Genomic DNA, 12475 nt, shown 5'->3' with positions numbered 1-12475 from the left:
CCGTGAAATATTTGAATATTTTGGGAATTTCGAGTTATGCAATGTTCTGCCAAAACAGAAGCTTGGATTGGGTTTTCTGGACCCTTAAGAGGTTAGCATGAACCTCTGTAATAATTTAACTAAGTCAGAATCACTTAGATTAAAGGCTTATGGCTTTGGAAGGAGCCTAAGGGTGTTAAACGAAAAAAGAAATGTTGTGTAATATAATGAACTTCCAGATTATGTATGTTAATAAGGTTTCTGGTCTAAACAGATTGTGATTGTGCTATTTGGTGACCTTGGGCTGGTGTGGACTCTTGATTTGATTGATAGCTTGAGAGGTAAGTTTATGGTCCTCAGATTGATCTGATGCTTGTTCCACCGGCCTCCATGAGAGGGTGGTTTATATGCATGATATGCTTTTATGAAAATAATATGTGCATTGATATATGCCTGAGATATGATGATATACCTGTTGATGTAATGTATGAATGTGATGTTAGTACTTGTACGATCAGGCAGCAACCCTGGTGTGCAAGGCATGAGGCAACATCCCTCATGTTGGTAGGTAGCAGACGTGCATAAACCCTATCATGTTTCCCTAGCCAGTAGAACCGCACTTGCATACATCACATGAGATATGAATTGTAGTACTTAGCTCGTTGAGCATTTGATATGTTGCCATGATTATACTATTTTAACATGAACATGCATCGTAATTCCTGTTTTTGAACTTATGGATATACTTGTAAGTGAGCTTGGGGCGGAAATGTCCTGGAGGACCCTTTGTTTTACTGAGATTTCTTTTTGGAGACCTCACCCCGTGTTGGAGCACATTTTCAGGTACAAGTACCTCTGAGGTTGAGACCTCTGGTGGCAGGAGGTCGGAGTTAAGCTGACTGATGCATGCTTACTGTTTTATCTGTTTTATATGATTATGCCTGATCCTCGTTTTATGGCTATTGTATCGGAGACTTGATGATTACGTTGTTTTATTTGGTGAGCATGGGGGTTGTCCATGTCACATTGTTATCAGACATGCTTGTTTATGTTGGAGTTGCATACGTGTATCTGGATATTGTCTGGTCTACGTGTTGTAGTACCGTGATTATATATATTTATTTGATGAGGTTATTCAGTTAGTCTTTTATTGCAATTTACATACAGACGATATTTTGAAAAGAAATAAGTAATCCACTTGGTTAATAATGAATAGTTCATAATTGGAAAGAAAAAGTTAGCTTCCGCATTTTTTTAGCTGCGCTATTGCCATATATATGTCTAATACACCGGGTGCACATGGGGTGTGACAACCATCATCATCACCACCACCACCACCACTATCCCGACACAACCACTGCCACCATCGTTGTCGTCGCCGTCGTACCACCAGTGTTGTTGTCATCGCCGTCGTCCCACCATGCCACCACCACCACCACCACCACTACCATCATCGTCACCACCACCATCACCATCACCTTCACCAACCACCACCACCATCATCGGAGCCACTACCACCACCATCACCACGATGTCACCACTACCACCACCACCACCGCCGCCATCGCCATCACCACTACAGCCATCATCACCACCACCACCGCAACCACTACCATCAAAATTGTATTCTTAATCTTACCAATTAAGAATATGAAGAATAAAAAAATATTAAAAAAAGTCGAAATAATTTATGCACTTAAGTAAATTGTATTCATTCATTTTGTATGTTTACACACCTTTTATCATCAAAATCATCATATTATCTAATTATATATTATATCATTAAAGAATTCAAATTAACGGAGATATGAAATAATGCAGATTATAATGTCAATTATACAACCCTCACCCTCAAGTAATAACTGATATGTTTAGTTGTCCAATCTTCTTGTATTTATTATATTATCTAATTATGTATTATTATATCATTAAAGAATTTAGTTTAATTTTATTTTAATATATAACAATTATATTATAATTCAATTACATGTATATTTTTATATTTTTAGATCTTTAATAATAGTATAATCAGCACGCATATTTTTTTCATTAATTTTCTTTTTCAAAAAATAATGATAGTGCTAACAATAGGTTATATAAGTGGGGTATACATATTTATTATTTGGAATTATTTATTTCCCTGTTTTTTAGGTATTTTCTTTGTATAAAATAATTAAATATAAATTTTCACAATTGTTTTAGTTAAATAATATCAAAGTATTAACAAACAAAAACTTAATAATAATAATTTACTTATGATGTTATTCAATTTATAAGTCCTTTCATCTAAACTACGTAAAAAAATCAATTTTATATTTTTCACAACTTTTTTAATTTTGTATTTAAATAATGTTTTACTCTTTTTAAGTGTTATGTGTCCAAATAAAAATAGTTCTAGGTTATAAAATAATTAAAAAAAATAATGTGTTTATTGGATCAAGAAATTAAGGTGAGATAATGTGTACAAAAAATTAGGATTTCAAGTATATACAAGTGATTTCAACCTATTCTATGGTATTATTTATACTATAAAATAGAATTCCCCGTTCCTAAATCTTTTTGTTTTGAAGCCATTAAAATTTGATATAATGATAAGAGATTTGAATAATTTGTACGAGGTGATAGGTTTAAACCTCGTTATTACCACGATATTAAAAAAAGTTTTTGATTTTGAATTCTGATAAAAGATTGGGGATTTGAAATATTCTAAAACAAACCCATTTAAGCCGGGTCGGATATGGGCCGGATGGGTCCAGAAGACACAATGCATAAACAATGTTTTTTTGGGTACATAAACAATGTTTCTTTAAAAGGCCATCTAAACTACCTTTAGTTGGTTAATGAATCCTGATATTTTTCTCATTCTCCTTTGCTTCCACATTGGAACCCTAATCCTTAAATCCGATTGAATGGAGGGAGGAGTGTTATCCGCGAATGACCAACAGAGCTTGGTCTCTTCCTTCCTCGAGGTCGCTCAGGGACAGACTGCTGAGACTGCCAGACAGTTTCTCCAGGTTTTTTTTTTTTTTTTGACCATTAAAGATTTCATAGATTATATTTGTGTAGAGAGAGAGAGAGAGAGAGAGAGAGATCTATAAAATGTTGTGTGTAACAGGCCACAAGTTGGAAACTAGAAGAAGCTCTTCAGCTGTTCTTGATAGGAAGTGAAACTGGAGCAGTGCCACCTTCATCCCACACTCCACCTCATTCCTGGACTGATCAACCTTCAATGTAATGTATCCCAGCCCACCGCATCAAACTATGATTTTGATTTTTCTAACTCAGCAATCTTTAGTTGGATGGTTTCCTTTTTAACTTGCACTGGTTGTTTTAGTGAACCAAGGAATGATACTGCAAATGAAACTAGTGGCTACAATGTTGCAGAAGAAGTACGCCCTCCCTTACCAGTCATAAGGGAAACTCTTTATGATGATGCAATGCTCTATGGGTAGATTTTCCTTTTCCTTATTCCGTTGCTTGCCTTGGAAATCTAAGGATTATGTTATAGTAGAGATGCATATTCAGTGTTTTCAACATTCTTGAACATATATGTTCATGCTTTTCATTAGTTCTCAACCCTGATATCACTTCAGTTCAACTTCAATGGCCCATCCTTGTAGAATTAAGTATAGTGCTTTTAGATGTAATTCATTAGTTCACTACTTTTGGGATTACTTTATCACTATGCATATCCTGTGCTTTTTATCATTCTTTGGTTACATGTTCATATAGTAAGTGATTCTAGTCCGTTTGTGTGTGAGAGCCTTTGTGAACTGTGAAATGATGAACAACAGAGAGTAAGGTGAAAGAAAAGTGGATTTGTTGTAGCTGGATAGACAGTCTTGTGATCCATATATAACTGGAAAGATTCAACTCTGTTTGAGTGGTGTGTACTTTTGATGATGACCCATTAAGACGCATAATGTTTGCAAATTTTTGTTTGGTGGAATTTGGAATGTTTTATATACTTATCTGAACTTTTTGATTGTCTTGCATATTACTTTACAATATGTTTACAACTGTGCTCTTTTTTCTCATATCTGTATCTTGCATATTTCTTAATGTTTCTTTGTTACTTTTTTATGTTGGAAATATTTTCGTGTTTTTTAGTTTTGCTCGTTGAGTATTTTATGCGTGTTTATCTTTTGTTGTGTCATAATATGTATGTGGTTTTTAACAGTCAAACCATTTATTAAAGTTGTGTGCTGTCATGTTTATGCAGAGCATCAAGGATTGCACTTGGTTCACAAGAACCAAGCTCTCTAATTGCATTTCGTAATTTTGAAGACGAAATGAGACGTCCAGGGGTTTGGGAGTCAGAGCAAGGTGCTGTTTCAATGCCAGAGAGTTCTCGGGATAATCTTGCTTCACTGTATCGCCCTCCATTTCATCTAATGTTCAATGGTCCTTTTGAAAAGGTAAATGTGCTTCTTAGTTTGGATTTTGTGGATTCTGTTTGAGGTGTAACTGAGCCAAGCCAAGCTCAGGCAATATCATCTTATTCAATTTGACCTTAAGCTTGAACCTGCGAAACCAAGATCAAGCTCAAGTTTGATTTTAAATTTTGAACATGAGCTTGATTACGTTATTTAATTTTTATACTTCTCAAGTATTGAAATGTAGAGTTTATTATTCCAACCTCTCCTCTATTTTCCTGATTTTTCACATGTCCTCTTTATTTAAAAGCTAATCAAACCTCCCTTATCACTTATGTATACATCTCTTGTATTTTGAAAATGTACTCCATGTAATTTCATTCAAGCATAATCAGTATGAAAGTCAACAGTCAACAAACCAAAATGACTGTTATTAGATATATAAGGATGTCTCCGTCAATCTTATTATTCTTGTTCTTTAGCTTTAGCTTTTTGTGTTATTATTTTGTACAGCGGTGAAAGCTTGTAAACAAGCTCTCTTAATTTAATAAAATTCAGAGCATAGTGTCCAAACAAGTCATGAACTGCATTCTTCACCTTTGGGTTTACCTCTTTCTGTTAATAACTGTGAAATGGAAGATGTTGGGAAGGGCATTACAGCAACTACCTGTTTTAACTGGAAATGGAGTTGAAGAGCTGATGCATCTAGGCTACCTTTTTGAGGCTTGAAGGTGAAGAGAGGATTGTGGGCTGGGGATGATATAAGGGTATTTCTGCCATTTCACAATTTTTTTGGGGTGGACTGAAACTGATGCCCAATGGCTCTGTTAGTCCATTTCATGTGTATTATGTTTTAAATGGATTTATGTGCATTTTTACAAGGGATGTCTGTGAGTGTTAAGGGAGGTTTATGTTGCTTTTGAACATATAGGGGTTTTGTGACAAATTGGAAAATAAGGACAGGTTGGAGTAATTTACTCTAAAATTTATAATTAAAATCTAAATTTATTATAATGTAATTTTATAAAATATTGCACACATTTTAGATATTTAATCTTGTTTGTGCCATGCCTCTTGAGCTCAAATACTTGGTGTTTGAATTTGGCCCAAATCAGAATCTAGCCTTATAATATATATATTCTCGACAGTATCTAGGTGCTTGATTTGACTTGTACACCAAGATTTTTCTTTTATCATTATAGAATGGCTGCTATCCTTTTTTGGTTTTTTGGGCTTACTTGCTTGACCTCGTATTTATGGCTTTTAAAAATAAACAAAAATAAGCTTATTTAATAAGCTGTTTGTAAGCAAGCTCTTTTTTTTTCTCAGATCTTGAAATTATGTAAACACGAAAGGAAGTCATTATATACATTATAGGATGAGAACATTTTCTATTCCTCTCTAGTCCAACCAAATTCAGTCCTAACCTTCTCATTTTTCTGGTTTATGCATTCATTTCGTGGCTTGTCTTCCACCTAAAGTCCAGATATCATTCATTCTACCACTTTTTGGTCAAGTATAATGTGTAATTTTATGCTCACCAGGAAAGGTGTTCTCATCCTATTTGTTACCAGTTGCTTATCTTCCACTTGAAGCCCAGTATTCACACTTTTGACTTTCCAGAGGGTTGAAAATGATGTAGTAATTGGAAACCTAATTCTAGTTAATGTTTATGCAGAAAAGCTAGGATTCATGACTTCATACAATCAAAGATAGCCTTTCCATTTGCTGTAATCAATGAAGGGACCTTGTGTGACTCTCTTGACTCCTTGATTACTACTATGATTTTAAAAAGTTGGTTGTTTTTTTGAGGATCATATTTAGATGCAACACAGCCTAGTTCTATCTGCCATGTGTAAAATTGTGTTCAACTTACAAGATGACTTTTGGAGAGGATATTCAAGAGACTAAATATCTGATGTTACTAAATGACTTTTAATTGAATTATCTTTCATTCTATCAACTATTCACACTAGAGCCTCCGTTGGGTTTTTTCTCACACAATGAAATGACCATAGGCGAGCTTCCAAATGTTGCATGACACTCTTGAACAAAAGATAAGAAACCTTGTCTAATAGTATGAGCATAGTTATCAAATGCGGATTGCGGCATGTCGCGGCCAACCCTGAAAAACGCTATAGCGTTGTAGCGGGTTGCGGTTGCGGAAATAGCGGAATAGATATATGACAGAAATAATGACAAAAATAAACATTTTTTAAAGGAAGAGATAACATAAGTGACAGAGACAGACACGGATAGACTAAAAAACCCTTAAATTTTAGCTTTTACACATTTAAATTTAAGACAAAATTGACATTTTGCCTTATGACAGCAATATGGCCGCAAATGCGATCGCAATAGCCGCTATTGCGTTCCGGTGTGGCGTGGCGTGGTTTCTTGGCGCTGCGCAACTAACTACTATGAGTATGAGAACTCTAATCAAATTTGGATTCTTATCTTGTATGTGTATATATGATGAAGTGCTTAAATATTCACTTCTATTTTATCTTTATTGGTCTATTTGTACTGGTTGATGCCCTAAACTCATTTTGAAATATGATCATTTCCATTCCCATTTTTGTAGTTTATAGGATTTGCTTGCTTATAATTTGTGGCATTGGTCACTCTAGATGGGTAGTGCATATATTTTAAAATAATGAAACATGCAACTTATATGCAGTTGTGACAAAGGTTTGGTCTTTGAATGCAGGCAAAAGATGCTGCTTCCATTCAAGATAAATGGCTGTTGGTGAACATACAATCTACCAAGGAATTCAGCTCACATATGGTATTATATTCGTGGTGTTCCATTTACATTTTTTCTTTATTGTTTGTTTCAGCATTAGCACTACTAGTTTCAATGTTTGCTTTGTGAAGCTTAATCGGGATACATGGGCCAATGAAGCTGTTTCTCAGACCATTACTACGAACTTCATATTCTGGCAGGTCAGTTTGTTGCTCTGTTGACTTGAGCTCTGGTGTTTAATTTATTCTGTTTCCAAAGTGTTAGTTTGCATGGAACCTTATATTTATATTCCGACCGCTATAGTTGCTTAGTCTTTGGAGAAAAGTTTTTAGATATTATTATGACGCATAATACTCAAAATGACGTTGTAAGGCTCCTAGGATAAGCTTTAGTTTGTATTGCCATATTTTTTTTGATAAAAGAATAGATTCATAATTGAAGGGAGGATTTCAAGGAGTTTGGAGGATACGGATCCTCCCAAGGTAGTAAAAGTCGTGTTTCTTTTTGTAGGGTTGTATGATCCCATGATTTGGTGTGGTCGTGTGGGATTGTGGAGCTTGTTTGTAGGATTGGTGGGATTTCTTTTTCCCACCATGTTGGCCAAAAGCTTGGTTCTGCACAAATAACTTGATAGCTATGTTGCACCTACACCGACACGAGATTTGACACGACACGATACTCCGACTCGTTAAATCTAAAAAATGTTAAATTTCGACACGTTAGGACACATTTTGATATTATATAATATTTTCAATTTATGTAGTGTATATTATATTTAGTATTCAATAATTTAACAAAAAAATAAAGTTAAACTTATAATACCTTTCAATTTTGCAATATCCCAAATGTTTATATTAAATTCAATAAAATCATAATCGTAATCTAACGAATCTAGTAGTTGGAGCTCAAAATGCAACGCAACGTATCCGTTGAACCTTTTTTGAGTCTTTGCAACGAGTATTGGAGTGTCATTGAGTGTCGGGAAGTGTCGGACACGACACGTCAGGATTTTTGAAGTGTCGGTGCTTCATAGCCTGATAGCCCACTCAAGCCCTAACCCAATTGAGGATCTCCCTTTAGAACTTGAAGACAACACCTACTACCCATTTTGTTTCTGGCTTCTGTTGCAAATCCATAAGTGTCTTTTGGTGCTTATTAGATTATATACACTTATGTTTCTTTACCAATTATTGTAATCCATACTGTATTTTTGTATCTCTGTATTTTGTATTGTATGTATTGGTATTTGGCGACTGGTTGTGTGTAGGTATTTAGTGTGGCAGTCCCTAGCCTAGGATCATTGCTCCAGCATTTAGTCAGTTATTAGATTGCTATAGTCTGTTATAGGTTTTTATCCTAGATGGCACTTGGTTGTCAATTTGGAATAGACTATAACTTCCTAGCTTGCCTTGCAAGCTTGCTGCACTTCTATAAATAGGTGTTCCAGTGTACAAAAAGTTTCGAGTTGAATAATATGATACATTCTCCAGAATCTCTCTCTCTCTTTGCTTTCTCTCTTTTTCTTTCATTTTTCCTCACTTTCCTTTATGGTACGAGAGCCCTAATCCATAGATTGATCCATTTCCTTTCCTTTCCTCTGGTCTCTCCACAATACACCAACATGACTTCTCTAGTTGTTGATGGTTCTAACACTAAAACACAAGATCTAGCCTCTTCCATAGCTGTTGTTAATCAAAACAAATATCTTGTACTCTTTTCTCGTAAGTTATTAGTCAAACTTGATGATAAAAAGTTTCCTGTTATGGAAGCAGCTGGTGGAGACAGCAAGGCTCATCAATTGCACAGATTTAGTGAGTCCTTACATTTCTCTTAGATTCACTTCTTAGGAAGTTCAAATCCACAATGGAGTCAACAAAGCTCGTGTTGATTGGGAAAGGCAAGTTCAATTGCTTTTCTTCGAGCTTTTTTTATCACTTTCACAATCAATTCTCACCAGAATTTTAGGTGTTGTCCATTCTTGGCAAGCCTAGAAATGATCCGAGACTAATCCTAGTTTGTGTAAAAAAGGACAAACTCAGGTGCACAAGGCTCCCCAACTTGAACCTATAACTATCCGGTCACAAAGGAGCAATCTTACCGTTGCCCCAAGGCTTGCCCTCCTTGTTGCTTAGTATACACTATATTTCCAATAGTGCTCATAACAATTGTTGTGGATAGTTCTATTATCAAGGTGTGATGTAGGGTCTTTTTCAAACTTCAGATGATACATCATGTATTTGTTGATGTCCTGCTAGAGAATTCCTCAGAGTGTATCTCACTCAGCTCAATAACTTCATCTTCAAACATATGCTTTTCTTTCTTAACCTCCTTACCAAGATGCAGCCAAGTAGAGAACGTGTGGATTACTGCTAGGTTCAACCATGTTACAGTGATAAAATGAGGTAGAAACAAGAGACTTGTATTGATAAGAAGAAAGATTACAATGAAATCCTCCTCGGCATTAAAGAGTAAACTACTAATAAGGAAGATGGAATCAAAGGAAATACAACAAACATAGCAACAAACTGCTATAGATTATGAAAGGAATTGAAAAAGAAATTATATAGCAATTTCGAGAGTGCTCTGGTACTCTCTTAGCCAATTATTTACTAGTTCCGATATGCCTTTATATTCCAGCCTTGGATTTAATATCCAAAGCACAATTCACGTTGGCCCCACCCCCACTAAATTCTAATTGACCAGCCACGTTCAAGGTAGTCAAAATCAAGATCTTACTTAAGATCGGAAGGGGGTGGCAAGATTGTAAATCGTGGCACGGATCATAAAGATCTTACCTTTCCAATTTTAATAAAATAATAATAATTATACATATAAAATAATATTTAACTCATAACCTGAGTCCTAAAAGACAATTCAAACTAGCTAGCTGTGTAAGTGGGTACAAATCAAAATGTAGGTTTAGAAAAACAATCAATAAGGCAAGAATGAAGAATAGGAGCTGTTAGCAGCAATGTTGTTAAAATCGCGATTTTAATCATATGATCGTTCAATCCTACGATTTTTGGTGCCATCATGATTCAGATCGAAAGAAAAATCTTTTTCTGGTAAAATCAGGTAGGATCGACTTGCTAACACGTTAACTCGGTGGGATTGCAAGATCCTACCATTCCTGCGCTTTGTCGTTTAAAAATCCCAAAATACCCAAATTTTAATCCCAAAAACCCACGACCAGAAAATACCCATCACCCAAAAACACTTATGACCCAAAATATCAAAAACCCTAAGTCAGAAAGTCCCTAAACGACTATCTCCTCACCTACTCGGGCGCGCAACGGACGATTGCGAGTTTGCATTGACGAAGGTGACTGTGATTGGACAGTGGCTTATCTACCATCTCCCTGTGCAAAGCAACCTTCATTCCTCTCCTTGCGCGGACCAAAGGTGTTGCACTCTGCCATTATGGTTCTAATTGTAGTTTTTGGAAGATATTTGGTGTCTTTGTATCTCTGTTCAAGTGACCATCTATGAAGCACCGATATCGACACGGCTTTTTTGATACGTTCTCGATACGTGTGTCCGATACGTTACTTCAAAAATACTAATATTTCGATACGTTCTGATACGTCTTAGTATTAAATAATATTTTAAATATAGAGTGTACTTCATATTAACAAAATATAATAAAAGGAAAGTCATAAGCACAAATAATAGATTATCCATACAAAATTGATAAATACCTCAACCAGTGTATGGATATGAAGTGCTACTAATAATATTTGCCTCCAACTCTGACTCATCTAAGGAAAGGGTAGCACCATCTAAAGCTCCAACATCATTTGCATTTCCACTAATGTCCCAATAATGACTTTCTCCTTCATTATATTTTGGAGGACTCTTTCTTGATAAGAGCCGGAGGTTGCTATGTATGTAAACTAAGTCTTCAGCTCGTTTGGGATCCATTTTATTCCTCTTCATGAATGCACAAAAGAGTAAGTACTCCAATTGCGTTCAGCACATGATGTAGCCCTTTCCTCCAGCTACATGATGCACAAAAGAGTAAGTCTTCAGCTAGCTTTTTAAGCAAAGGTGCACTACAACCGTGAACTCCCCACCAATCATTGGGATTCATTGTATATCGATTTTCAATAGCCTCAAACTCTCTAAAACCTCCCTTCATTTGAACAAAGTTGACATACTCCAAATTTACTATAGCCCTTTCCTCCACACTAGAAAAATGTCTCCTGAAGAACTTTTTTACTTCTAAATTAATCTCCACATCATTGTCCGGAGAAACTCGACTTCGATCTTCAGCAAGCCATAGATCACTGTAGTATCTACCAAAAAGAAAAAAGAAATTACAAGTGTCAAAATGGTTCCAATAAATAGAATTATTAAACTAAGTTACAATTATAAAAAACTTACTTGGGATGCAAAGCATGTGCCAAACAATGAAGGAGAGTTGAACTTTTGGTCCAACGATCCACAAGAATATTATACACCAAATAATAAAATGTTGATGACTCACCATTCATCCTCCCTTCTTTCAAGTATATTACATTCTTTACAATCATCGTATCCCACATATCATAAACCAAATGAAGACAAGGTTTATTAGTATCACAAAACCTGATCATATCATAAATAGGAGCAGTGAAAGCAAGGATGTAATCAATGTCTGCCCAGGACTCATCATCCAATATCTTCTCCTTCACTAGTCTCACCCTTCCTTGATGATCATCTTTATAAATACTCCATTTTTCACAAATGACCATGTTTTGGAGACCACCCTTTATCAACTTGAACCTCTTTAACATCACAATCATGGAAGCAAATCAGGTGTCAGCAATAGAAAGCAACTTCAATGGCACAAACTCATTAAACATGGACAATCTCATAGAATGAGTCATGATGAAAGTCTTGATTGTTGAAACATGGCCAACAATTTCAGATATCCAACTACATTCTTCATAAGTAATCTCATTATTCTCCACATTTTTGGCTGGACAAATGTTCTTCAAAGCCAAATTCAACGTGTGAACAACACATGGTGTCCAACTGATAGTTGGATATTCTTGCTCAATAAGTTGTCCTGCACCCTGACAATTAGCAGCATTATCTGTAATTACCTGAACCACCTTCTCCACCCTAACTTCTTGAATTACTTCCTTTAGCAAGTTGAAGATAAAATACTTATCCTTGACATCACCAAAACAATCAACACTTTTCAAAAACATGGCTGCACCATCACATACTGCCATGAAATTAATTATTGGCCTCCTTTGGGAATCACTTCACCCATCACTGACAATACTCACACCGTTTGATCTCCAAAGAGATCGGGCAGGGATACACAACCTATCAACATTATCCTTCTCCTGTTGCAAAAGAGTAGTTAACAACAAGTTATAGCCAG

General features: G+C 35.6%; 1 protein-coding gene across 1 annotated transcript; it reads left to right on the top strand.

Annotated features, from left to right (window-relative positions):
* The first annotated feature begins 2801 nt into the window (after positions 1–2801).
* Positions 2802–8948, top strand: LOC133315444 (plant UBX domain-containing protein 7-like). The gene is made up of 7 exons (XM_061517073.1): positions 2802–2993; positions 3095–3210; positions 3314–3427; positions 4202–4397; positions 7066–7143; positions 7233–7301; positions 8874–8948. Exons 1-7 carry the CDS (start codon positions 2889–2891, stop codon positions 8946–8948), a joined length of 753 nt encoding a protein of 250 aa, XP_061373057.1. The 5' UTR covers positions 2802–2888.
* Positions 8949–12475: the final 3527 nt, after the last annotated feature.

This window comes from Gastrolobium bilobum, unplaced genomic scaffold, assembly GCF_033153095.1.
Source record: "Gastrolobium bilobum isolate Gb01-03AN ecotype WA unplaced genomic scaffold, APGP_CSIRO_Gbil_v1 utg7430, whole genome shotgun sequence".
NCBI lineage: Eukaryota > Viridiplantae > Streptophyta > Magnoliopsida > Fabales > Fabaceae > Gastrolobium > Gastrolobium bilobum.
This window is presented reverse-complemented; position numbering and strand designations above follow the sequence as displayed.